Source organism: Stegostoma tigrinum, chromosome 5 (assembly GCF_030684315.1).
Source record: "Stegostoma tigrinum isolate sSteTig4 chromosome 5, sSteTig4.hap1, whole genome shotgun sequence".
Taxonomy (NCBI): Eukaryota; Metazoa; Chordata; class Chondrichthyes; order Orectolobiformes; family Stegostomatidae; genus Stegostoma; species Stegostoma tigrinum.
Window position 1 is genome coordinate 72791075 of NC_081358.1, and position 25861 is coordinate 72816935.

General features: G+C 38.8%; 1 protein-coding gene across 17 annotated transcripts in view; it reads right to left on the reverse strand.

Moving 5' to 3' along the window:
* Positions 1 to 664: 664 nt before the first annotated feature.
* LOC125451641 (dystrobrevin alpha) overlaps positions 665 to 25861 on the reverse strand; it is a 184352-nt gene continuing 159155 nt past the window's right edge. For 8 of the 17 annotated variants that reach the window (XM_048529036.2, XM_048529038.2, XM_048529039.2 and 5 more), the window contains 6 exons: positions 20737 to 20902; positions 16581 to 16670; positions 14295 to 14463; positions 13078 to 13210; positions 11027 to 11065; positions 2763 to 2878 (listed from right to left, as the gene is read on the reverse strand). In XM_048529036.2, the coding sequence (XP_048384993.1) occupies positions 11048 to 11065; positions 13078 to 13210; positions 14295 to 14463; positions 16581 to 16670; positions 20737 to 20902 (576 nt within the window). In that variant the 3' untranslated portion in view covers positions 2763 to 2878; positions 11027 to 11047. Of the gene's footprint in view, positions 2879 to 11026; positions 11066 to 13077; positions 13211 to 14294; positions 14467 to 16580; positions 16671 to 20736; positions 20903 to 25861 lie in introns of all 17 variants that reach the window. The other 9 variants (XM_048529027.2, XM_059646064.1, XM_048529031.2 and 6 more) reach the window with 2 other exon arrangements.

Here is a 25861-nt window from a genome sequence, read left to right on the forward strand (position 1 = left end):
TCATCCCGCCTCCTTGACCTGTCCATTTGCCCTGGACTGCCCTATCCCCTCCCTACCTCCCCACCTATACTCTCCTCTCCACCTATCTTCTTTTCTCTCCATCTTCGATCTGCCTCCCCCTCTCTCCCTATTTATTCCAGAACCCTCTCCCCATCCCCCTCTCTGATGAAGGGTCTCGGCCCGAAATGTCAGCTTTTGTGCTCCTGAGATGCTGCTTGGCCTGCTGTGTTCATCCAGCTCCACACTTTGTTATCTATCATTAAAACTGATGGCTGCAGAGTTTGGATTAAGGGAAATTAATTGTTCCCTCCAAAACAGTATGATCTTTGGAATAACGAACTTAATGGGCTTTGACTGAAGGAAAAGGCCACCAAAATCATTGCATTATAATTAGTACAAAAAAGGAGAATACAAACATTTATGGCAGGCATCGAGGACCACTTAGGTATGAGATGAGAATGGGGAAGGGCAGGGTTATTAAAGACACTGGAAAGGAAATTAATAAGATTGGAAATTTATTTTTTAAAGATGTTGTTTTGTAGTCTCAGTTTAGAAAGTTTAAAAATTGCAAATGTAAAATCTCCAACTTTGTTCATTAGCTACAACTACAATCATATAATTAACAATATTAGCAAATGAATAAACACACAAGTTCCACAGGAAGAAATGTAGGATGACCCCTACCAGCCAGCCTTTTAAAAAATTCTCTTTTTAATGAAGAAATATTCCATTCCAAAATACAGACACACAGTTAAATACTTGAACAATCTTAGAACATGGCAAGTCCCCAGCTTGTTCCAACACATTATACATATGTATACAATACTTAACAATACAAAACATAGATCAGTAGTTTTATTACATCAACAGTGTGTTACATTGAACCTTTAGTGCTTCCAAAGTTGCTGTCCTTCTTTTGGAGTTTTGGAGACATTAAACACATTAGTTGTAGTTAATTTATACATGATGTAGTCATACATTTTTGGTGAAAATTAAATGTCCGTTGTTTTGGACAGAGTAAGAAAATGATGGTAATTCACGGTTATTTTGCTGAATTTATCCATTCTAAATTCAGAACAAAGACTTTATATACAGTATGTGTCTGTATTAATGAACATATGCAGCTGGGAAAAGTCAGTCGAAATAAATAAAAGGCATAGAACTAGGAAACAAAACTAGACAATTTATCACTTCATGCACTAATAGAGTACAGGTTGTTTCACAGTGAAGGCCACAGTCTGTGCAGGTTAACTCTGAAACATGCCAAGCCTCTCTCAACTCTTAACTGTATTCAGAATCTTCCAGAATTCACATCTCTCTTTTATCTCTATCTCTATCAAACATCCATTCCCTTTAAGTAAAGTAGATGTCAATCAGTAATTAACATATTTCTTTCTGCTTTTTAATGTGATAACATCAATTAAATCACACCACTTCTCTTTTTTTTTACTGTCAAGACATCTACATTCTTTCTGGGTGCTTACCACATCAGTTTTTGTTTTGCAATTCTTCAGTTAATAGTAATACATTTGTTGTGTAAGTTTACATATTATGTCATTATTAAATTTTGTTTAACAATACTGCAAATAAAAAGTTATTAGTGACTTATATATGACATCATTTATAGAAAATGTATATGAAAGAATTTTTTGTAAATTCAGGAGTAATTACTACAGAAAAAATGAATCCAGCTTTATGTAGAATAGTTTCTGTGAGAACTCACTCGGAGTTGAATCAGTTGTTTTGTACTGATCATGAACACTTCATGACATACTTGGAGAATAGTATCTTCAACCATCTGCATGATTTGCTTGTGAATTAATCAGGTAGACGCCACAAAACCTCTTAAACCTTGAATTCTCATCTGTTGCTCGTCTTTACAACATATGCAATTCTCTTCCATCGATTATTTGATAAAATATTCTTTCCTCACAATGTACACACTACACAGGCAACTAAGGTAATACACATCTGAAACATAAAATGACCAATGCACATCAAGTAATGTGTGTATATATATATATATATATACTTATAAATATATATATTTATAAGTATGCCCAAGTAAGCAAATATAACCCAGAAAAAAGTTTACTTTTTCAAAGTTAGCAATGTTCATGCATGTTTAAAATATTGCTTAACCCATTGTATTACTCACACAAAAGGAATTAAATAAATCAAGTTCCTTTTTTTAAACTGTTTGTTTTTGGCACCTATGGTTCAAAGTACAAGAAAAGAATTAGCTATGAGCGTCCTTGACACAGTTTACAGTTCTTTTATTTTACAGATCTGTGCATTTAAAAAATGCTGAAAATTAATAGTTTATGGATTGTTATAGTTCTGAATCAATATTCATTTATTGTGCCATATTATACGATTTTTAAGTGCATTTCACCAAAATAGGTTCATCACAGTTGAAAAATATGTAATTTTTGCCAAAGGACTGCACAGTTCATCTAGAAACCAAATGTAATGTGTATCAATTTTAGGAGCATATACAGAAAATATTATGTGTGAAGAATTATTTTTGATAGTAATACTGCCATATTTTACATAACATCAAACCTATTCAGTTTGGTGACAACTGCTGTTGTGTTCTCCTGAATTCTGTTTTGAGGCATATAAAGAAGATGCTGATAAACCCAGCTTTAAGTTAAAGAAATGTCTGTCAACACATTGAACTAGAAACTTTTAAAATAATTGTGCTAGAGTCCTCACACTACTTATAAAATTATTTTTTTGTCATCAGACGCTTCATATGTTCATTCCATTCTTCAGTGAAGCCAGAAGTTAGACCATCTTCATCATCTGTCCGTATGCAGCTTTCATCATCATCAGTTCTCACATAACTCTCATCATCAGTTTGATTGTAATGAGCCTGACAATTGGACAAAATGGCTAAATTATACATAGGACAATAATCAATTTCAAAAAAAAACAAATTTTGAAATTGTGAAAAGGCTCCAAAATTAACATTTTAAAAATGAGCAAAAGCTGTAGTTTAGGTAAAAGTACTAAACAGCAATAATAATTATTTGGTGCAAAGAAATCTCATCATGCTACTCTAAACGGTTTGTAACCATACAGTAAGATTAGGGCATTTCCAGAAAATGAATAATATCAGTATAAGAATTTTTTTGTTTAATGATATCAAAGAGAAAATCTTATTAAAGATTTAAGTTTTATATACAGGAGAAACTCCTGATACTCCTTTCTGAACCCAGCTATTCATATTTTGTACTTTGAGAACTAGTTGATTTTAGATGTCATTGAACTAGCCATTCTTAATGTAAGAAAGTAGGCAACGCTTCCACTCCTCTTTATCTGACTTTATCAGCATCTGCAGTTCCCATTATCTCTTTATCAGCATAAGTTCCTAGTTTTGTTATCAAGCCTGCTGACAGGGGCGGTGCTGCTGATGTCTAGTATACTGACCACTACATTGCGGAGGTTGAATCTCGGACACCTCCTCCTATCTCCCCTGGACCTGGATTCCACCATTGAACACCAGGCCATTGTGTCCTCAGCAGTCACTAATCACATTTTATCTGGTGGTCTCGCCTTCACTGCCTCTGAGCTCACAGACCCCAACCTCCCATAGCTTTTAATGACTTCCCAGAATCCACCATCAGCACTACTGGGGCAGACCCACTGTTTCTGCCTGCTCCTGCCCCAAAGAACCCATCTTTTCCTACATTGACCCTAAAGAATTTTCAGTTTTTGGCCCTCCCCTTCACTACTTTGCACATCCATCCTCATCAGGATGATCTGAGGGCTTCACTTCATCCAGGAAAAGGCCCGAATGGTCCCCACTCTCCACCATCCTCCTGTGTCTGGTGAGCTTGTCCTTACTTTGAACTTCTCCTTTAACTCCTATCACTTTCTTCAGATCAAATGTGTGGCTAGAGGTGCCCACATAGGCCCTGCGTATGCCATCTCTTTGTGGAGTTCTACATGTGCCATCAAATAACATCATCAGAACTGCTTCCCTCTCATCTGGAATTGGAAAAATCTATCAATTTCATTTTCAATCTTCACCTTGCTCTCATCTTTACCATCTGACTCCACCCTCCCCATCCTAGACATGGCTTCTGTGGATAGGCTAGCCATTAATATCCACTGCAAACCCAGTGACTCCCACAGTTATCAGGAATACACATTCTCATACCCTGCTTCCTCTGAAGATTCCATTCCATTCTCCATCTCAGGGTCACATCTGTTTCAACAATGCTGACTTCTACAAGGGGCCTCCAAAACATCCACCTTCCTTCTCAGCTGCAGATTCCCCACCACTGTGGTTGACAGGGCCCTCAGCTGTGTCCAACCCATCTCCTGCAGCTGGGCCCTCACCCCTTCTCTTCTCCCACAACACTGATAGTGTCCTCCAGCCTTCAGTTTCCACTGTGTCTACATCCAAAGGATCATTAGCTGCCATTTCTGTCACTTCCAACAGATGACATCACCAGACGCATATTCACCTCCCTCCCTTATCAGCACTTCCCAGGAACTGTTCCAAGTGGAACATTTGGTCCATTCCTCTTGGCACCTCCCCATACAATTGCAGAGGGTGTCCATTTACTTACCTCTTTTCACTACCCAAAGCCTCAGACACACTTTCCAGGAAAGCGGCACAGTTCAGTCAATCTAGTCTAACGTATTTGATGCTCACAGTCAATCTAGTCAATCTAGTCTAACGTATTTGATGCTCACAATGTGGCCTCCTCCACATTGGGAAGGCAGAATGCAGACTGGGTGACCACTTTGCAGAATACCTACATTCTATCTGAAAAATTGACCTAGCTTTTCATTGCCTGCCACTTCAATACACCACTGTGTACCCTGGCCAACTTCTTGGTTTCAGGTTTACTTCAGCACTCAAAGTTCAGCACAAACTGGAAAAACAGCATCTCATTTTCCATGTGGCAACCCTCTGCAGCCTTCTGGTTGCAGTATCATGTTAAATTATTTAAATTTACTTTAAATACATTTATGCCAGTCATTTCAACCATTTCATGTGGTAGCATGTTCCACATTCTAAACACTCTAAGAAAATATATCTCCTTTAAATTTCCAATTAAATTTACTAGTGGCCATCTTTGTTTTGCATCTTGTTATAGTCTGTCCCACAGGTGGAAACATCTACATCCACAAACTACATACTGTAGTTGTGTGTGTGTGGAGTAATGCACGTAGAAACTACACACTGTAGTTGCAACAGTACATCAGAGGCTAGGAATTCTGTGGTGAGTGACACAACCCATCCACCATCCTCTAGACAAGTCTAGAGTATAATGGAACATGCACTCAAGAAGCTTGACACTGTCTGGAATAAAGCAGCCTGCTTGATTTCTACTCCATCCACCCACTACCTTCAACATGGGCTTCCTTCACAACAACATACTGTTCCAGCAGTATATAGAGTATTGCAAGATATATTGTCACAACTCACCAAGGATTCTTATGCAGCACCTTCCAACCCTGTAATACGTACCACTTGGAGGGATGAATGAAAACCGCCACTTGCCTCCAAGGCATATGACCAAACTTGAATCTGTATTGCTGCTCCTTCACCGTCACTGGGTCAAAATCCTGCAACTCCTTTCCTAATAGCAAAGCAGGTATTTCTACAACTTGAGAACTGCAGTGGTTCAAAAAAACGTAGCTCACCACCACCTTCTTCAGGGTAGTTAGGGACGGCAATAAACATCGGCGTAACCTGTGATGTACGTATTCCTTTGAACAAGTTCAAACAAAGGCTATCCTTCAATGTAACTTTCCATTCTGCCTTCAATTATAAATTATTACCTATTTCTTCCTGAAGTTGTTTGCTTCAGCACTAACCAAGATTATTCAGATCAACATTTTCCACCTCTTTTACTAGATGTCATTGTTGTCTCAAATAGGTAGTTGTCAGTGATTTCTAATCTCCAAAATGAATTGCTTATCAAATAGGCATTTATGGACTCGTGATTCCAAATGCAGTGTGCTGGAAAAATAACATTGTGTTGTGATAGACTTTTGGATCTAATGTAACTGGTTTTCTATCTTGCATGATACATGTGCCTCGCCCTTTCTGAAATGCATTGACTTCCAAAGATTTTTGTCTTCCTTGCTTTTAATATTACAAGGTGCAAAGTTTTGCTCACAATGCCTATTTGAGCAATTTGAACACATGTTGATGGCCCTCCTGCCATTCATATGCTAAGTTTTTCCTGGGGAGTTTGCTTGACAATAATAGTTTATTGTAAAAGTCTAGTATGCATCGTGCTAGGAGACATCTCTGCAGATCTTTTGTCTTGGGGCATTATATTTATTGGATTTTGGTGGATCGGGAAAGATCCCATAACAAACTCTCAGCCAAAAAAAAAGAGCCAGCCTACATACACCTAACACTTATTGCTGTTGAAAACATTTTGTAAAACTTAATCATGGAGTATGGGTTTTGCCGACAAGGTATTTATTGCCTAGCCCTAATTCCCTGGAAAAGGTCATTTTTAAAACTTTATCAGTTGGTCATGAGTGGATCAATCTGTTGGATCTTTCCAACGGTCCGCTGACATTAATGAGCATAGATTTCAGTTGTGCTTGTGTTTTGGTTTTGCCCGTCACAGCCATATCATCAATCACCCAGGATTATTTTCTGTAATTCTAACCATATGCAGTGGGAAAAGATCTTGACTGACAGACCAAAAGATAGTTTCTGGAAACATTACCTTCCAAATTGTGTTCTGAAAGTGGCTATTGTCCAAGAAAGCCCAGTGAATCTGTGTTCACCATCCAGCTTGGAGAAGAATCCATTTCCGGTCCGTTTGGATCTCAGTTCTTGTTGTGGCACAATTTTGCATGGGTATCTCATTTAGAAAGATGGTTACTAAGTCGGGTTCTTTCTCATGCATGTAATAGAACTGCACCAATGTATGAGATAATGAATGCCACAGATGAAGTTATTATATTCAGTATCATTCAGCTCAGTCTTAAGCTTCTCTTGTACATGAATGCTGCATTTTTGAGAGGGTCATTTTGTTGAATTACATCTTGTCTGAGGTTTAATAGAGCATAATCTTTAAAATTTTCTGCGGCTTTGAATCTGTCTGCATGCAATTATTCCGAGTCCGGATTTGACTCAATGCAAGTGTTCACAGAATCACAGAAATTTACAGTGGCTATTTGGTCCATCACTTTTGCATCAACTCTCCAGAGCTACCTTCCTGTCTTTTATTTGTAACCCTGCAAACTAGATGATTATTTAAATAGAAATAATGTCCTCTTGAATGCACCGATTGAAACTATCTCTGTCACAACCAGTGACTGCATTCCAGCCTGAACCACTCGATACAGACAAAAGTTTCCTCTCACTATTCTTGGTCTCTTATATTGTAATTGACGGTTTGGTAATTTCATGAATGCTCACAACATTGAGATCTATGTGCACCAATATTCCTGTTATTGCTGGTCCACTCTTCCTCTAAAGTGCTTGTGGTTTCTATGCAGAATTGCCACAGGCACATTTTATTATCAATATACCAGTGAAAGGGATGATGTCCACTATAAGCAGTTAAATTTGTGGTTGTAGGACTTCCGTGACCCAGGTATGAGTAATTCAGGATTCTGACTGGTATGATATTTGTAATAGACCCTGTGTTGATTGGTGTTTAATAGTTTTCTTTGGGAGCGTGATGGTAACAATGTGCCACATGCACAACATGGAAAACGTTTTCAACTTATAGTTTAAGGTTTTATCACCTTGAATCTTCAGGCTGATCAGTGTTTTTGCTAATCTCATTTATATACTTACGATTACGCAGGTATCTGGTACATTATCTGCTGCTGTTGTTGTCAGAGTGCAGCATATGCTTCTTGTTTGGTTGCATCCTATTGTAGCTTCTGGTTGTATCTCTACAACTTGTGGTTTTTAACATAGAGCAGCCCAATGTTCTGTGCACCACAATGCTTGCAAGATCACAAAAAATGTAGGACTGCTTCAAGTGGGTGCAACAGACAACATCTCCCACACAGTTTACGAGCTTTCTTTATCATGGTCACTACACCAACATCAGCAACTGCACCTAATGCTTGCAGATGTTGTCATGTGACTACAATGGCTTCCTATTCTTTGCCATCTTTTAGAAATCTATGATCGCCTAGATATCTCTTTGTTCACAACAAGAAAGGCACTGACTATTCCCAACTAGCCCTCATTTGCAAAACTCTCAACACAGTGAGCAATATTAAATGTTATTCTATGGTTGGACATTGCAAACACAAATTTCAGCATAATCTCATGAATGGTTACAATGTTGAGATCCAGATGCACCAATAATCCTGTTATTGCTGGTCCACTCTTCCTCTACACCAGGTAAAGTGCTCGAGGTTTCTATGCAGAATTGCCATAGGCACATTTTATTGTCAATATGCCAGTGAAAGGGATGATATCCCACTATAAACAGTTAAATGTGTGGTTGAATTTCAAACATACAGGAACTAAATTCTTTTCCAAGCTGGATGGTAAACACAGATTCACATGGGCTTTTTTTTAGGCAATCACTACTTTCAGAATTAAATTTGGAAGATGATGTTTCCAGAAACTACCTTCTGGTCTGTTAGTCAAGATTTTACTGCTACATAACTCTATGTGTGTGAAGAATTACATCAGGTTTGGATTGTCAGTTGGTCTAGCAAGTGTGGCTCACCTGCATGTACTAGAAGTTAGATATATAATCATACACAGCTATGTTCTTTTCAGACAGAACATGTAAGGAAGCTGCGCCTATTTCAATTCAACAAAACAGGTGACAGATAGCCTTTGAGTCATTTCACAAGACAATGCCTTGACCAATGAACAGGTTACGGTTTAAACACATTGTTATTTAACTTTCAATCACTGTTAACAGGTGTGTTGTTAGATTCTATTTGCTAACCAATAGCATTCTCCTTTCCTACAGCATAAAGGCTGTTTCCCCTTTGGTATTTCTTGTGAACAGTCCAGGAGTGCAAGATGAAAAACATCAGAAAGAAAACTCTTTCAGCAATATTTAAGTTCTACCGTACCAAAAGACAATTAGTTTACCAGGTAGTACCTAGTTGAAAGTCTTATAAAATATAAATAAGTCACCCTTCCCTAGACTTTCTATTATTACTTCAAGGAAATCAATAAAGTCAGTCAGACATGATATTCCTTTTTGGAATCTGTGTGGACTATTCTTACCGTATTTTTGATTTTAGATTTTGTTTTCATTTTTATCTAATCATTTCATCGTCTTTCTACCTCAAGTAGTCTATTAATCCCTGGACTTATTCTAACTTTTTATGTATCGAAACCACATTACCAGTCATCTGAAATTTTTTTTCCCTATGAATGTTCTTTATGTTTAACAGCATATCTACTTTCTCTTCCTCAACCTCTTTCAATAGACCTGATAACAATCCATCCAACAACCTCCAAGTTTGATTGGCTCACGAGTTATCTCTCATGTTTCTATCTTAAATGTCTTACCTTTTCTGATCACTTCATTCAATGTCTCATCTATCTTATATAAAATAATATTAACACGGAGCTCTAATAACAAGACAGAAACCTGTTGTATGCAATCCCTTTTGAAGTGGTAGTAATAATTTGATTTAGGTGAGGTGGGAAATTGAAGAAGATCTAATAGAAACAATTTTTATACACTAACTGCAATAAGTACATTTGGCCATAATCTGGGTGACTATCAAAAGAAAACTACAGACTTTGAGAAGGAAAATTCCAATACACATTTTCTTGAAGAAAATTGGGGGTGATAAAATCTTTTCCCAAATATTTTCACACTTTAGTACTCCAAATCTACCAAAAAATGTGTAGCAATTGAAAGCACAATTCACATATTACACTCAAACTTCTTTGAAAAGATTCTCTCTGTGCACAACTGACAATAAATTAGTTGGGCAAGGGGGCTGCTCCCGCAGCTTTCATCTCCATCTAGTAGAAAAGAACTATATCTTTACAGTCCATGAAATATATATAAATTGGGGATCAAGTACAATTTGTGTTTTATTCAAGGCATTATAGAAATATTATGTAGTACTAAACATGAGCCTAATCAAACAAATTTTGTCAGCAATAAGGAGCTATTTGGTCAGATTGTCAAAAACTTGCCTTCAGTTCTCCAATGACCTACAGTGATAAAATAATTGCAAGGAAGGTTTGAGTAGCAGTAAAGATTAAAATAAAGAAATACTTAAGATGAGACTCTCTATACTGTGCAAGACACACTCGTCGTTTTATTATATATTGTAATTTGATGTCGCCTTAAAAGTATTGAAGTTTTATAGTCATACAGCATGGAAACAGACCCTTTGGTCCAACCAGTCCATGCCAAATATAATACCAAACATAACTAATCCCATCTAGTAGCCCATATCCCTCCAAACCTGTCCTATTCATTAACCTATCTAAGAGTTTTTTAAACATTGTAATGGTGACCAATTCCACTACTTCCTCAGGAAGTTCATTCCACATGCGAACTACCCTCTATGTAAAAAAATTGTCCGTCATGTCTTTTTTAGATCTCTCTCCTCATCTTAAAAATACGCCCCCTATTCTTGAAATTCCATCCTAGGGAAATGATTCCTATTTAACCCAACCTCAACCCCTCATGATTTTATGCACCTCTAAAAGATCACCTCGCAACCTCCTTTCCTCCCGTAGAAAAGGTCTCAGTCTATCAGCCTTTCTTTATAACTCAACCCTTCCATACTGGCAAATTCCTGATAAATCTCTTCTGAACTTACTCCAGCTTAATAATGTCCTTTCTATGACAGGGCAACCAGAACTGGACACAGTACTCCAGAAGAGGTCTCACCAATGTCCTGTACAACCACAACATGACTTCCCAAATTGCATACTCAAAGGACTCAGCAATGAAGGCAAGTGTGCTAGATGCCTTTTTAACCATTCTGCAGAGTACAAAGAGTCATGTACCTGAAAACTTCCACTAGAAAGTAATATTGCAAGCTAATGTAACAATGATAGATAAAAATTACTTACACAGTATATAGAAGAGTCTGCTCACCCCTGCAAACTGACCTGTAAATAGCAGATAAAGTAAGGAGAAAGAGAAAGAGCCCAAAGAGTAAGTAATGTGATCATTCAAAATAATAACGGTGTTTTTAAAGATGTGTGAATAAAATCTGAAACTTCAAATTAAGAAAATGTGAAAAGGGAAAGAATATGCTGCGCAGTATCTAGCAGTGAACTGCGAACAGTGTAAACATGGTGAAGCAGGATTCGAGTTAAAAGGAAATTTAAAATATCAAGCATGATTCTATGCCTCTTCTCTTACAGGGATATTATTTGAAAGCAAAAGGAAGTCTTATCTAATAAGGTTAAGTTAAATTTCTTTGAGCTTAGCATATTTTAACATATTATTACAATTCAATCTATTTTAACAATAAAGGTAAAGCTTTTATTGAAATAATGCAGGATCTGCATTTGAGAAGTGCTTGCTTCCACTGTTCTTCCCCTTTCAGAATGTGCAAGCAGAGCATGTCAATAGCCATACTCATAACTCTGCCCAAATCACCATCCTAACACTGAATACTACACCCATGAGCATGAATACCAACTAAAATACAGCTCCAAGTATCTGTAAATGAGACTGCTGTAACAAATTCTATTTTGCTCTTTTACAGTAACAACACATATTAGAGAATCAATAGGAGTAACGTCCCAGCAATTTTTTTTGGACAAGATACTATAATGTTTGGCTGGAATAAATGGAATTGAATGAAAAAATAAAAATTCTAAACAAGAATATTTGGGTAATCAAATCCACAAGATTACTATTCCTAGCAATGTAGGTGGAAATGACTCATGATGACTTGCACAAAGATAAATAAAAACAGACAACCTTGAGCAGCAAACTCAGTGGAAGCAACTAGTTGGAGTGCTGTACAGCAGATTAAAGGATGGTTCTCCTTATTTATGTGAAAATTGGGGTTTTAGTGGAAGAAGATAGAATATCACTTTCACATTGAATATTTGTGAAGTGTTATTCGGCATCATATGAATATTGTTGCACAGTACTCGTCACTGTTAGCACAATAGCTACCAAAGATCATTTTAGGCACATTTAAATACTATTATTGAAGGAACACTAGTATCAGCAATTTTTGGTTTCAGGCAAAACCCATTTTGTCAGATATTATTTGGATAGCTCTCCCATATGAATTAAATTCAATGTCCCTAACACACAGACATTACAGTTACCATAGATTTAATATCCTACACACCAACATTGTAGAGACTACAATAGACTACAAAATACAAAGTCTTTCAAATTTCAAGCAATTCAGGTAAACGTCATATTTTCTACTACTGTGCTACTTCAACAAAAATGTAGTGCAAACCCCTTTGCACTTCCCAGCTATATCATGTTTTGACACACCAAAAGCATATCTGACGAAATTAAGGACCATTGTTATATTACTAAAGACCAGTGTTTTTCTTATCTCACTGGCCAGGCTGGCAAGATTCCCAAATAAGATTCTTTGCAATTCTTGGTATTTGGGATGCATAAATTGGCAACTTCACTTTGAGTGACTGGATTATATTAACAATTCAAAGGATGTGCATATTTGTTGAAGATGGTTTTGATTTCCTTAACTAAATGATTTTTACCATTGTGAATATATTTTGATTGATCAGTTCCAAATTGTCAATGGAGTTTTGCAGATATGTGACTGCGACAGATTCTTCCAGCTAAGACCAATTAATAATGAGGCAACGAACTAACAGAACCTCCAGCTCTTTAAAATGCAAAAAACTACCAGGGAAACATTTCATTGAAAATGCATACTTGTGGTCAAATCCTTCATTGCCTCAAAGAAGGCAACATCTACAGACCAGGTCACGTGAAACTAATTTACAGACGAGTGTGCACTCTGGGTAGAACCTCTCTCACAGAACTGAAATTTAGTAACCACACTTTAATATATTCTGATTAAACGAGGTCATATCAGTGATACCTTATGTTCCTGCAAAATAGTCCCTACAAAATTTTGCACATGGTAGATTGAGTACATACTGTCCTGTCTCACCTGATAGCTCTCATCTTGCAATTTCTGCTTCAGATATTCCTCTAGCTTCAACTCCCGTTCAAGTTGATGGACAGATTCATTTTCGTAACTTTCATCATCGGTTCTAATGTATGATTCACCATCTTCTGCAACACTTAAAAAAAATAAAATTTTAATAGCAGCATCTTTGTCTCCTTTTTTCAGCTCTGTTTATATCTATATTCTTAAATTTGTAACAGAATTCTGAAAGGAAGTCCGTAACCTTCTCAGTCAAATACATGCTCTTACAATCATAACTTAGCAAGTAATAGTTAACCTTTCATAGCTGAAGTGTCACCCCATTTTTCTGAACAGAGAAATCAGAGAGGACCAGATTGAACTGTGTAAGATTATGAAGGGCAGTATGGTGGCTTAGTGGTTAGCACCGCAGCCCCACAGCACCAGGGACCCAGGTTCAATTCCAGGCTTGGTAAACTGCCTGTGTGGAGTTTGCACATTCTCCCCGTGTCTGCATGGGTTTCCTTCGGGTGCTCTGGTTTCCTCCCACAGTCCAAAGATGTGCTGGCTAGGTGGATTGGCCGTGCTAAATTACCCATAGTGTTCAGGAGTGTGTGGGTTATCAGGGGATGGGTCTGGGTGGGATGCTCCAAGGGGTGGTGTGGACTTGTTGGGCCGAAGGGCCTGTTTTCCACACTGTAGGGAATCTAATCAATGCAAATAGGAAGCAGCTATTCCCCTTTGTTGAAGGGTCAATAATAAGGTGCACACTTTTGAGATGAAAAGCCTAGCGGTGATTTGTGGAAAATGTTTTTCACCCAGAGGATGGTATAAATCTGGAACGCACCATCTGACAGGGAGTAGAGGCAGGAAATCTCACAACCTTGAAAAAGTATATGGACAAGCATTTGAAATGTCATAACAATCGAAGCTATGGGCCAAATGCTGAAAAGCGGGTCTAGTATAGATTTACAGCAGTTTTTTGTCAGTGTAGACTCGATAGCCGCAAGGCTTTTTCTGTACTGTATGATTCTATTATGAAATGGTTGGGCAGAGATCATCATCCCTTGTCAATAGGCGCGCAGTGAGGAGAACAGAGGGTGGAATTGGAGGATGCCTATGCCGTGAAGAGGGAACTATAGCCGAGATAACTATAGGCAAAGATTAAAGTATAACTTTATTACAGACATCAAATCTGTATTCTGTACAGAATGATAAAGGTAACAATTACTTATACTTACATGTCACTTTGAATAGTTCCTGTTGCAGCAGCACTGTGTTCATAGCTGGGGTTCCTCGCATTAATCTGAGCTAGAAAGGCCTTTTCAGAAGTTGGTGAAAGCACAATGTCATCTAAATGAGCACGACCAAAATCAGAGTCCACATTGCTTTCTGTCTCACTCCCAGCCTCTGCTGAATTTAGAGCAAAATTTCCATTAGCAGTGACACAGATAGTTTTGTTCTTCCATGTATAGTGTGTAATATATACACGGAAGTAATGAGATGGTCTTTACTTTTATTACACTAAGCTATTAAGGCCCAACATTATATAGTAAATGGGATAGTGAAGATTGCCAATTTATGAACAGGGATATCATTTGTTATCTTTTCAACATAATGTAAGGTGAAGGATTCAAGACCCAGTACCAGCATCTGCAGTTCCCATTATCACTGATAGCTTTTGTGCTCCTGAGATGCTGCTGGGCCTGCTGTGTTCATCCAGCCTCACATTTTATTATCTTGGATTCTCCAGCATCTGCAGTTCCCATTATCACCAATAACTTTTAGGTGAACTGAATTAGTACAATAAAGCATCCTAAAAATCTGCACCCTTTCTGTGCATGAGTGATTTGCTTCTCAAAGACCAATATTTACATGTAAAAAGTTTATTAATTAGCACCAAACATTTCTTTAATCTCTCAGAAATACAAAAAGATCTTCAGTCAAAAATATTGCATGAAGAATCCATCTTGATCTTCATGCATTTCTGAAATATTAGTACAGTTGCTATTATTTTCCGCAACTGCCTATGTTGCCGTTTGCTGTGGAATTGCCATTTCAGCACTAAAGTTTTTCACAAACACTGGATTTTCCAACGGAAATGTGACTTGTGTTTTGTGTCTTTGCTTTTAACAACAGGGAGAGGAGGAAAAGAGAGGTGCCAGACTGATCAGAAAGTTGGTTAGTGCAGATGACCTGCAGTTGCTGGTAGATCAATGCTGCTGTAATAATTGAGGTTTAAAGATTGTTCGGTTTTGGAATTGTCTTTAACATAACTATGAATTGTGTCATATGAATTGTTCTGAAGTCTGCCTGACAGGAAGCCTGAATCATTTCATTGTTAGAAATGCTCGTATATCCAGATTGTTTTACTGAGAAAGAAAGTTCCATACAGCGTGGAAACAGGCCATTTGGCCCAACAAGTCAACACCAACTCTCCAGAGATCATCCCACCCAGATTCACCTCCTACCCTATCCTCATGGCTAATGCCCTAGCCTACATAATTGCTTGACACTATGAACAATTTAGCATGGCCCAATCCACCTAACCTGCACATTTTCGGACTGTGGGAGGAAACCCACCCAGACACAGGGGGAATGTTTCAACTCCACACAGACAGTTGCCCAAGGCTGGGATTGAACCTGGGTCCCTGGTGCTGTGAGGCAGCAGTGATAAATACTGCACCACCATACCACCCAAAGGTGCATGGTGTTTATATTTGGAGACAATGGAAGAAGTCTATGTGCTACGTGGATAGCCTGTGACTCACCAACATTCCAGAAAAATGTTCAGAGTGTCAGTCTGCAAAAACCTACGCTTTAAACTGTCCAAGATAAAATATGATTTCAGTTGAGAATCTCAGTTGAGATGACCAATCAGTATTCCACTTTAATTCAAGTTCCATGCGAATCACATTGCTGTGGAGATGATGGTTTAGAGGGGAAGGATCCAACATCTCCCTTGCAATTCACAGACAAGGTTAGTCCACTAGGATCAAGGAGAGGTAGAGCAACTACTGGCAGAAAGCCCCTGTGGTTTACCAAGTAAAAATATGAATGGGAGCAGAGGGTCAGGTTGAAAATATCAAAGTTATGAGCGGTAAGACGAGGTTGGAAGATTTCTGCGTATTGTGCTCAAAGAACAATGTCTGTGAGAAAAATACTTCATTAAACATTAGGCTGATCTTAAAAGTTATTAGGCTGAGAAAGGGAAAGTAGTAAGCTCCCTGGCACTAAGAGTCACTTTGAACTGGTTTTGGAAGAATTGAGTGTAAAATTCATTTATGCAAAAAGAAAAAGTGGAATGCTGTTTGTTTTGTAATTTAAATTAACCGTTACCTGCAATGATTGTGTTAAATCAAATGTGCTTTTAGAATTGTGTTAAGTATAAGTCTTAATAGATGAAAGAATGACTCAATGATTTCATATTTCATAACACTTTTTTTTGTTTAGAGTAATAGAGATATACAGCATGGAAACAGACCCTTTGATCCAATTGAATATAGATAAAAGTTACAATCATTTACCTGAATTCAACTCTTTTACCAAAGATGACATTGTGTTTGTAATGGAATCTGCTGCCACCAGCAGGTCATTTCTCAAATTTCTTCTGGAGCCTACAAAGACAACATGGCTTTTTAAAAAAGACACAAGTCAACACAAGGATAGGTGCAATTTAATGCTGCAATTTAATTTCTGTATCTTTCAAACTGTCATATTTGCCTTTTCTCAAAGAACCATTTCTGCTACAACATTAGTTCAACAAATTTGTGGCACAAAACAAGGAGCTCCACAATTCATTCCACTCCCCTGAAATTTATCCATAACTCTAAAAATGTTTGTTTGCCCTTCAGGTATTTATCTAATTCTCTTTTGAATGGTATTATTGAGTCTACTTCATCCCTGTTTCAAGCATTGCATTCCATATTCAGAATTGCACACTGTTCGACAAAAAAAACTTCCTCATGTCACATTTGGCTCGTTTGCCAATCACCTTCAGTCTGCGCCTTCTGGCCCACCATTCCTTCTGCTACTGGACGAGCGAGGAGGGTAAAATTGGACTGCACTCAAAACATGGGTGCAGGGAACAACAACAACTAATTATACAACATAGCAGAGAAATGGTCCAAGGATCTCAGATACAACATTGGGGACCTTGGTGCCAGAGGCAGACAGGAGTGAATAGACCCTCCAGAGAAAGTTTGAACAGACAAGGCCAGAGGAGCAGTTGACCATGGAGATCAATGCCAGCAGTCTGTGTTGTATCTTTACATCTGTTTCATCATCTTTAGACGCTAACAATCTTTATCAAAAATGACTTACACTACATATTTATAGCTATTCACTCTCCCAGCCACAACATTATCCACTCCTCTGTCTGTCCAATTCTTTTTCCCACTGTCCAATTGGCTTTATTCCCACTATCATTTTTCCTACCCCCTCCCCTCACCCTATCTTCTGCACATAAAACATTTTCCTAGCTACCATCAGTTCTGAGGAAGGGTCACTGGACCCGACACATTGATTCTAAATTCTCTCCATAAATGCTGCCAGATCTGCTGAACTTTTCCAGCAATTTCTGTTTTTGCCACACATTTATAGCTTCATCTCACCCTCACACCTGGCCCTACTGCAAATCTCATAGCTACATTTCACAGCTTATTTACATTACACCTCAATGATAGTCCTATCATCTAAATACTTTTGACCACACTTGCTTACACACTTCCCTCTCTCTTGCAGGACAAAGTGACAAAACCTGAAAAAGCACTCCTAACTGGCATGGACAGGCAAGGATACCTGTTCTGAACTCCATGGAACTGATGGTGCTTGCTATCATTGGAATGGCTGTGGCTGAAATGTGATGACAGCTTCATAGCTGGTGATGCAGAAGGAAAAAGTGACAGAGAAAGAATACACCATCAAAAACCGCAACACCATCTGTCCTATCAGATGCTGACAAAAGATTCCGTGACATTATTATAACATCTCTTAAATTATGGACACTATTTAGACATTAAACAACATTGCAAAAATAAATTATCTTCTCATTATCACATTGTTGTTTGTGGGAGCATACTGTACATAACAGTGACTAAAGTTCAAAAGTATTTCATTGCTTGTGAAGCACTTTTGAATATTGAGGTTGTAAAACACACTATATAACTGCAAGTCTTTCTTTCACAGCCACTAGTATTGATAGCAACACTGCACATACATTGAAAACTAGCATCTTTGCGTGTTGGGACACCAGGCATGAATGGACTGCAGTTCAGGGTAGGGTGAAAGAATGGCGCATTTGCTTGTTCACCAGAGGACAGGGTCTGCTGCAGAAATCACAGATGAGGAACTTAAATCATAAAATCTTGACAATGCTGAACCAAGCCATTTGGTCTATTGAGTTTGCATTGACCTTCCGAAGAGCATCCCACCCACACACAATCCTCTACTGTATCCACGGAACCCCACATTTACCATGGCTCATCTGCTTGGCGTGCACATCCCTGGACACCACGGTTAATTTAACATGGCTAATCCACCTAATCTGCACCTAAGCTAATCTTTGGACTGCGGGAGGAGACCAAAGCACCTGGACGTAGACACACAGAGAACATGTAAACTCCACATGCAGATAGTCAGCCAAGGCTGAAATCAACCTGGATCCCTGGCACTGCGAGGCAGCACTGCTAACTACTGAGCCACTATGCCAATGTGTATTAGTATGTATTGAAAAGAACAGTGGACCTAATATTAATCCCTGTATAACATCTCTGTATATGTCCCTCAAGTTGGAGAAATGACTGCTCATCACTACACTCTATTTTCTGTTCCTTAGCCAAATCTGTATCCTAAGTTGCCATTGTTCATTCAATCCTATAGACTTAATTTTTTCAAACAGACCCATTTAGCTGACTTTTTAAACTGATATCTGTTCGAAGTCCATTTGCACAGCTCTAACTACATCACCCTCTTCAACCCTCTCAGTTACTATCAAAGAACCTATTCAAGTCAAACAAAAACAAGTTTCTTGAACATAACTGAACTGATTTTCAAGTGTCAGCTAAGTTTGTTTTTAACTGCTGTGTCCGAGAAGTTCCATTCCATTTACATTAGGTTGACTGCATTATAATTCAGAGATTTCTCCCCAAGGCTTTTTAAAGCACAGCTGTAAAAATTGTAATCCTCCAATCGTCTTGCACCAACCCCATTATCGTGGCAAAATTGGAAGCTGCGACTGGGGCTTTGGCAATTTCCACCTTTTGTTTTGTTTAGAAACATACGATGTTTCCTATCCTGACCAAAAGACATTTTTAATTTGATGAACGTTGACCTTCTCTGTTCTTCCTCTCTATCTATTTTTATCCTATTCAATATCACTAGTGCCTCATCTTTTATTATGACATTAGCAGGATCTTTTTCTCTACTGAGATACATTGAGTACTCACTTAGTATCTCAGCCATGTCTTCAGCCTCTGCAGGAAGATACCCTTCTAGATGACTGATTGGCTCAACAATTCCTTTGACTCTCTTTTTTACTTAACTAATATTTTATAAAATACACTGAATTTTTAAAAAAAAAAATTAGTTAAAAATCCATTCTCACGTTCTGTCTTTGCCCGTCTTTTTTTTCCTGTTATGACGTCTATTTTGAACTTTATATATTTGGCTTGGTACTCTACTGTATTATTAACCCTACAATTGTCAAAGACTTTTTCCTGCCTTATTTCAATGTTCAGTTATCTAGCTTTGGTTGCTTGCCCTCAACCATGCTGCTTCTTTAGAATGCGGCTGAACCAGTGGTCCACCAATGTCCTTGGACAAAGGGGGGCTGGTGGTATTGGAGGCACCATTATTAAAAAGTTAGTATCACTGGCAAGGCCAGAATTTGTGGCCTACACCTAATTGTCCTCAAGGTGAAGGGTAACAACCTTTTTGACAGCTGCAGTCCATCTGGTGTTGGTACACCCACAATGCTGTTAGGGAAGGTATTCCAGGACTTTAGCTCAGCAACAATGAAGGAATGACAATGTAGCTGGCAGGATGCTGCTTAGCTTGGAAGGGAACATACATGTCGTTGTGCTTCCATACGTTTTCTTCTAGTTAGTAGGGAACACAGCTTTGAAATGTGCTACTGAAGGCACCTTGGTGAATTACTGCAGAGCATTTGTAGATGGAATAAAAATTGCAGCTATTGTGCACCAGTATTAGAGGGAGTGAATATTTAAAATAGTGATTGGCATTGTACTTCTGGAGTGTTAACAGAGCCACCCTTGAGCTGAGTAGCTCTAAAGAGAAATTGGCTCCACATTAAGGCAGGCTATTAAAACAAAACTTACTCCTTCTCTATAACCTTCTTTGGTCCCTGTAAGAACAACTGGTCTTGTTGCTATTGATCGGGAAGAGGAGTTTTTGTGGGATTTGGCAAAATTCTCAGCAGGCTTTAGATCTCCAGCTAGCATACTGAGGGCACCTAACATTTGATTCAGGCTAGCTCTGGAGCCACTTGGAAACTGTTAGGTACCTAGTGCACTTCTGATCTGAGAAAGAAGGAATTGTACTGATGTGCAGAAAAGTGAAACAGAAAATTCATCACTCCATGCATTGTACTCCAGAACAGATGCAAAGGAACCAATTTCTCTCTAATATCTACTTTTTCCAATATTAATTCTGAGAATAACTCACTTTGTGCAAATGCTTCCTGTACATCTCCTCCAACCCCTGTCAGTGAATCCTGAGGTGTATGGGTTGGAGTTGAACAGGCAGAGGTTGATCTGATAGGCATTGGTATAGGAACAGACCGGCTAATTGTGTGACTTGGTGAAGAGCGAGGGGATCCTGCCCCCTGAGTCTGAAAACAATAAAAAAAACTTGTTACCACACACTTATGTATTTTACAGAAGCCATTTTTTGGGTAAAATTGCAAAACTACTTTTGGATCAGTTTCACAAGAAGAAGGAACATCCTTTTGCCATGAGCATGCAGTACAAATTGACCTTAGTACTTTTTTTTTCAAATTGATCTACTTTAAAACTGGAGAAAGAGAACAATGTATACAGTTTACGCAGTGATTACATCAGCAGTCCAGTCCTGTCAGGGAGAAGCTAGTGTAATAAAAAAAATCACAATGCACAGTTTGTATTTTCAACCTTAAAATACAAAGGTACCTCTTCAAACTGCTCTTTCTGTTTCTAAAACACTCTTCATGCTGATTGTGTGTCGACAATAGCATTAGATAGGAAATCCCAGGATTTTGATCCAATATTAATGGACGAACAATGATACACGCTGATGGCAGGGTAATATGTGATATAGAGGTGATGTTATTCCCAGGACGGCTGCTGTTATTTGTCATAGTGGAAGAGATTATGATGGTATAGGATGTGCATATTGAGTAAACCAGGCAATGCAATCTGTAGATGGTGCATTCTGTCACATATTGCGAGATAGGATTGCCATTAAATCAAAGTGGGTGCCAATCAAGTCACCCATTTTGTCACAGATAGTATTCAGTTTCTGAGTGTTCATAGAATCCCTACAGAAGCAGGCCATTCAGCCCACTGAGTCCACACTGACGATCTGAACAGCATCCCACACACACACCCGCTACCCTATCCCTGCATTTCCCACACCAGACACTATGGGCAATTTAGCATGGCCAATGTACCTAACCTGCACATCTTTGGACTGTGGGAGGAAACTGGAGCACCCGTAGGAAACCTACACAGGGAGAAGGTGCAAACTCCACACAGACAGTTGGCCAAGGTTGGAATCGAATCCTGGTGCTGTGAGGCAGCAGTGCTAACCACTGAGCCACCTAATCTGCTACTATTGTTGTTGCAGGTGCATACAGTTAGTGGCAAGTATTCTATCACAGTCCTGATTTAAGTCATGCAGACATTTGGGAGGATGTGAGGGATCAGAAGGTCAAATAATTGCTGCAGAATTGTTGCTTTTGTACTGTGTTTATAATGAACATTTTGATATGATGTTGATAAAATCTGGTTAATGTTGACCACCATACTACCCTCAAGGTAATGATAGGGGAATTTAGCAATGGTGGCACATAATGTGCCCCTATGAAACGCCAATTTGCCATGTGAGGATTTGTATCAAGTTTCACTTTGGCATTGCAAACACTGCTACAAAAAGTTCAAAATTCAAATCAATACAGGTGAGATAGAACAATGGCATTTTCAGCTTTGTATCTGTGGTCACCTTCAGTATCAATACTGCATCCTTAAAGTAACATTTGCACAAGTATCCTTTCACAATTCACTCTAGTTAAGGGTCTAATCGCTTAGTCCCTTGTAATATGTTGAGATAGAGGTCTGTGAACAGCTCTAGAGTTCATCAAAAAAACCTAGCATTGAACTTTCACAGCTGACTGACTGTAAAAATATAAGAATCTCAGAAATCAGAGTTCAGTCCAAGAAAAACAAACGGTGAAATTTCACAGCTTACCTTGCAAAGACCCATTATCAGAAGTACTCACAGCTGGAGTGTCAGCACTTCATTAATCAGCTAAGTGTTTGTTTTTAAGATTTATAAAACGTATAAATCTTGATTATTTTTGTAAATATATAAATGTGAATTGGATGAGTTTTTTTAAGCTTTACTGAGACCTGTCTCAATCATTTTTTTAAAATGTAAAACTTAAGTATAATCCTAGACAAGTATTTTTAGAGCAGTAAGGCTGTTCTATTTTCAGGATCTGTATAAATAAAGTGCAGAGATGGCCTTTAGTAGAATGAGAGATAACAAAGTGTAGAGCTGGATGAACACAGCAGGCCAAGCAACATCTTAGGAGCAGAAAAGCTGATGTTTCGGGCCTAGACCCTTATTATCTCTTTAGTAGAATGATGTGCTTTTCCTGTTGATCTGGGAGACCAGGGAGAATTTCAATGTTCCTGTTGATTGTGTCTGCAGGAAGCGTTTTTGATTGCGAATCCTGTCAGATTGCATGGATCAGTTGGAGTGGCAGTAAGAGACAATGAGGAATTTACAGGAATGAGGGTGTATGATGGATTCAGTTTTAGGAAGGTAGAAAAACCACAGATACAGTCAGGTCAATGGGTTACCTCTTGGAAAGGTAGGAAAGGGAGGCAGGTAGTGCAGGAGTCTATCCTGGTGGCTATCCTATCTCAAACGGGTATGCCCATTTGGAAAATGTAGGGGTGATGGACCCTCAGGGGAACGCAGCAGTGCCAGTCAGGTTTATGGTACTGAGACTGGCTCTAATAATGAGGGATATGTCAGGTCCCAAGCGATCGACTATGAAAGGGGATTCCCTAGTCAGATGCACAAACAGACATTTCTGCAGTCGACAGTGTGGCATCAGAATGCCTCCCTGATGTCAGGGCGTAAAATATTGTCAAAAGGGGAAAATAACCAGCAGGAGATCATTCCACACATTGGTACCAACGATATTTGAAGAGAAAGGGATAAGGTTCTGAAGACAGAAATAGGAAGTTAGGCAGGAGGTTAAAAAGTAGGTCCTCAAGGGTAGTAATTTCTGGATTACTCCAAGTGCCTCATGCTACTGAGCATAGGAATAGGAGGACAGAGAAGATTAATGCATGGCTGAGGATGCAAGGGGCAGGGATTCACATTTTTGGATCATTGGAGTATCTTTTGGGGTAGAAGAGACCTGTATAAAAAGGATGGCTCAGGAGGCTTTAAACTAGTGGGTGGAGGCTCAGGTGGGATGCAAAGTGATAGTGAGAAAAGAGATAAGTCTGAGGCTGGTACAGTTGAGAAGAGGAGCAAGTCAAATAGTCAAAGCAGACAAGAGTAAGGCAGATAACTGGCGGCTTAAATGTTCCAGGGTATAGATGCTATAGGAATGACAGGAAGGGGGTCAAGAGCAGGGGTAGAGGTGTTTTTGGTTAAGGATAACATTAACAAATGCACACGAAAATTTTCTTATTCAACATTGGACAAATCTACTAGTGAACAAGCAAAACTTAACCTTCTCTTGGGAAATAAAGCAGGGCAGTGGCTCAGGTGTCAGTGGAGACCGTTATTCAGGTTGGTGATCATAATTCTATTAGTTTTGAAATACTTATGTAAAAGGATAGACCAGACCTAAAAGTTAAAGTTCTACATCAGAATAAGGCCAATTGTGATAGTATTACACAAGAAGTTATAAAAGTTGATTGGGAGAGGCTATTCGCAGGTAAAGGGGCAACTGGAAAGTGGGAGGTCTTCAAAAATGAGATAATGAGAGTCCAAAGGCACTATGTTTCTATTAGGGTGAAGGGCAAAACTGATAGATGTAGGGAATGCTGGATGACTAGCGAAAATGAGGCTCTAGTTTAAAAAAAAAGGAAGCACACATCATGTATAGGCAGCTGGGATCAAGTGAATCCCTTGAGAAATATTAGGGCAGCATGAGGATACTTAAGATGGAAATCAGGAGGGCAAAAATGGAACATGAAATAGCTTTGGTAAATAGGGCTAAGGAGATTCCAAAGAAATTCTACAATTAAGTTAAGGGCAAAAAAGTAACTGGGGAGAGAACAGGACCTCTCAAAGAACAACAAGGTCATCTATATGTAGAACTGCAGGAGATGGGTAAGATACTAAACAAGTATTTTGCATCAGTATTTACAGTGGAGAAGGCTAAGGAGGCTAGTGAACTTGGAGAAAGAAACAGCGATATCTTGAAAAGTGCCTGTATTACAGAGGACAAGATGCTGGCCATGCTAAAACACATAAAAGTGGATAAATCTCCAGGATCTGATCAGACGTATCCCAGAACTTTGTGGGAAGTTAGGGAAGTGACTACAGGGCCCTTGTTGAGCTATTTGTATCATCAATAGCTATGGGTGAGGAGCCAGAAAACTGGAGGTTGGCTAATGTGGTACCATTACTTCAGAAAGTGGCAAGGAACAGCCAGTAAGCTACAGACTAGTGAACCTAATACCAGTGGTGGGCAAATTGTTGGAGGGAATTCCAAGGGACAGGATCTACATGTATTTGGAAAGGCAAGGACTGATTAGGGATCATCAACATGACTTTATACATGGAAAGTAATGTCTCACTAACTTAACTGAGTTTTTTGAAGAAGTGACAAAGAAGATTAATGAAGGCAGAATGGTGGACTTTGATTGCATGGTCTTCAGCAAGGCATTTGTCAAGGTTCGACGTGGTAGACTGGTTATCAAGGTTAGATCACATGGAATCCAGGGAGAACTAGTTATTTGTATACAAAATGGGCTTGGAGTCAGATGGTGATGGAGGGTTGTCTCTTGGGCTGGAGGCCTGTGTCTGTTTCTATGCTATACACCTCTATGGCCTGATACCAAAATTGGTGGTGTAGTGGACAGTGATCTCAGAATACCTTGATTAAATGGGTAAATGGGCTGAGGAGTGGCAGATGGAATGTAATTTAGATAAATGTGTGGTGTTAGATTTTGGTAAGGCAAATTAGGGCAAGACTTTTACACTTAATGGTAGGGTCCTGTGGAAGATTACTGAACAAAGAGAGCTTGGGGTGCAGACTCATAGTGGAGTCACAGGTAGACAAGATAGTGAAGAAAGCATTTGGTATACTTGGTACATTAGTCATTGAGTATTGGATTTGGGAGGTCATGTTGCTGCTGTACAGGGCATTGGTAAGGCCACTTTTAGAGTACTGCATTTGATTCTGGTCTCCCTGCTATAAGAAAGATGTTATTAAACTCGAAAGCGTGCAGAAAAGACTTACAAGAATGTTGCTGGGGTTGGAAGGTTTGATCAATAGGGAGAGGCTGAACAGGCTGGGGTTATTTTCTCTGGAGTGTTGGAGGCTAAGGGGTGACCTTAT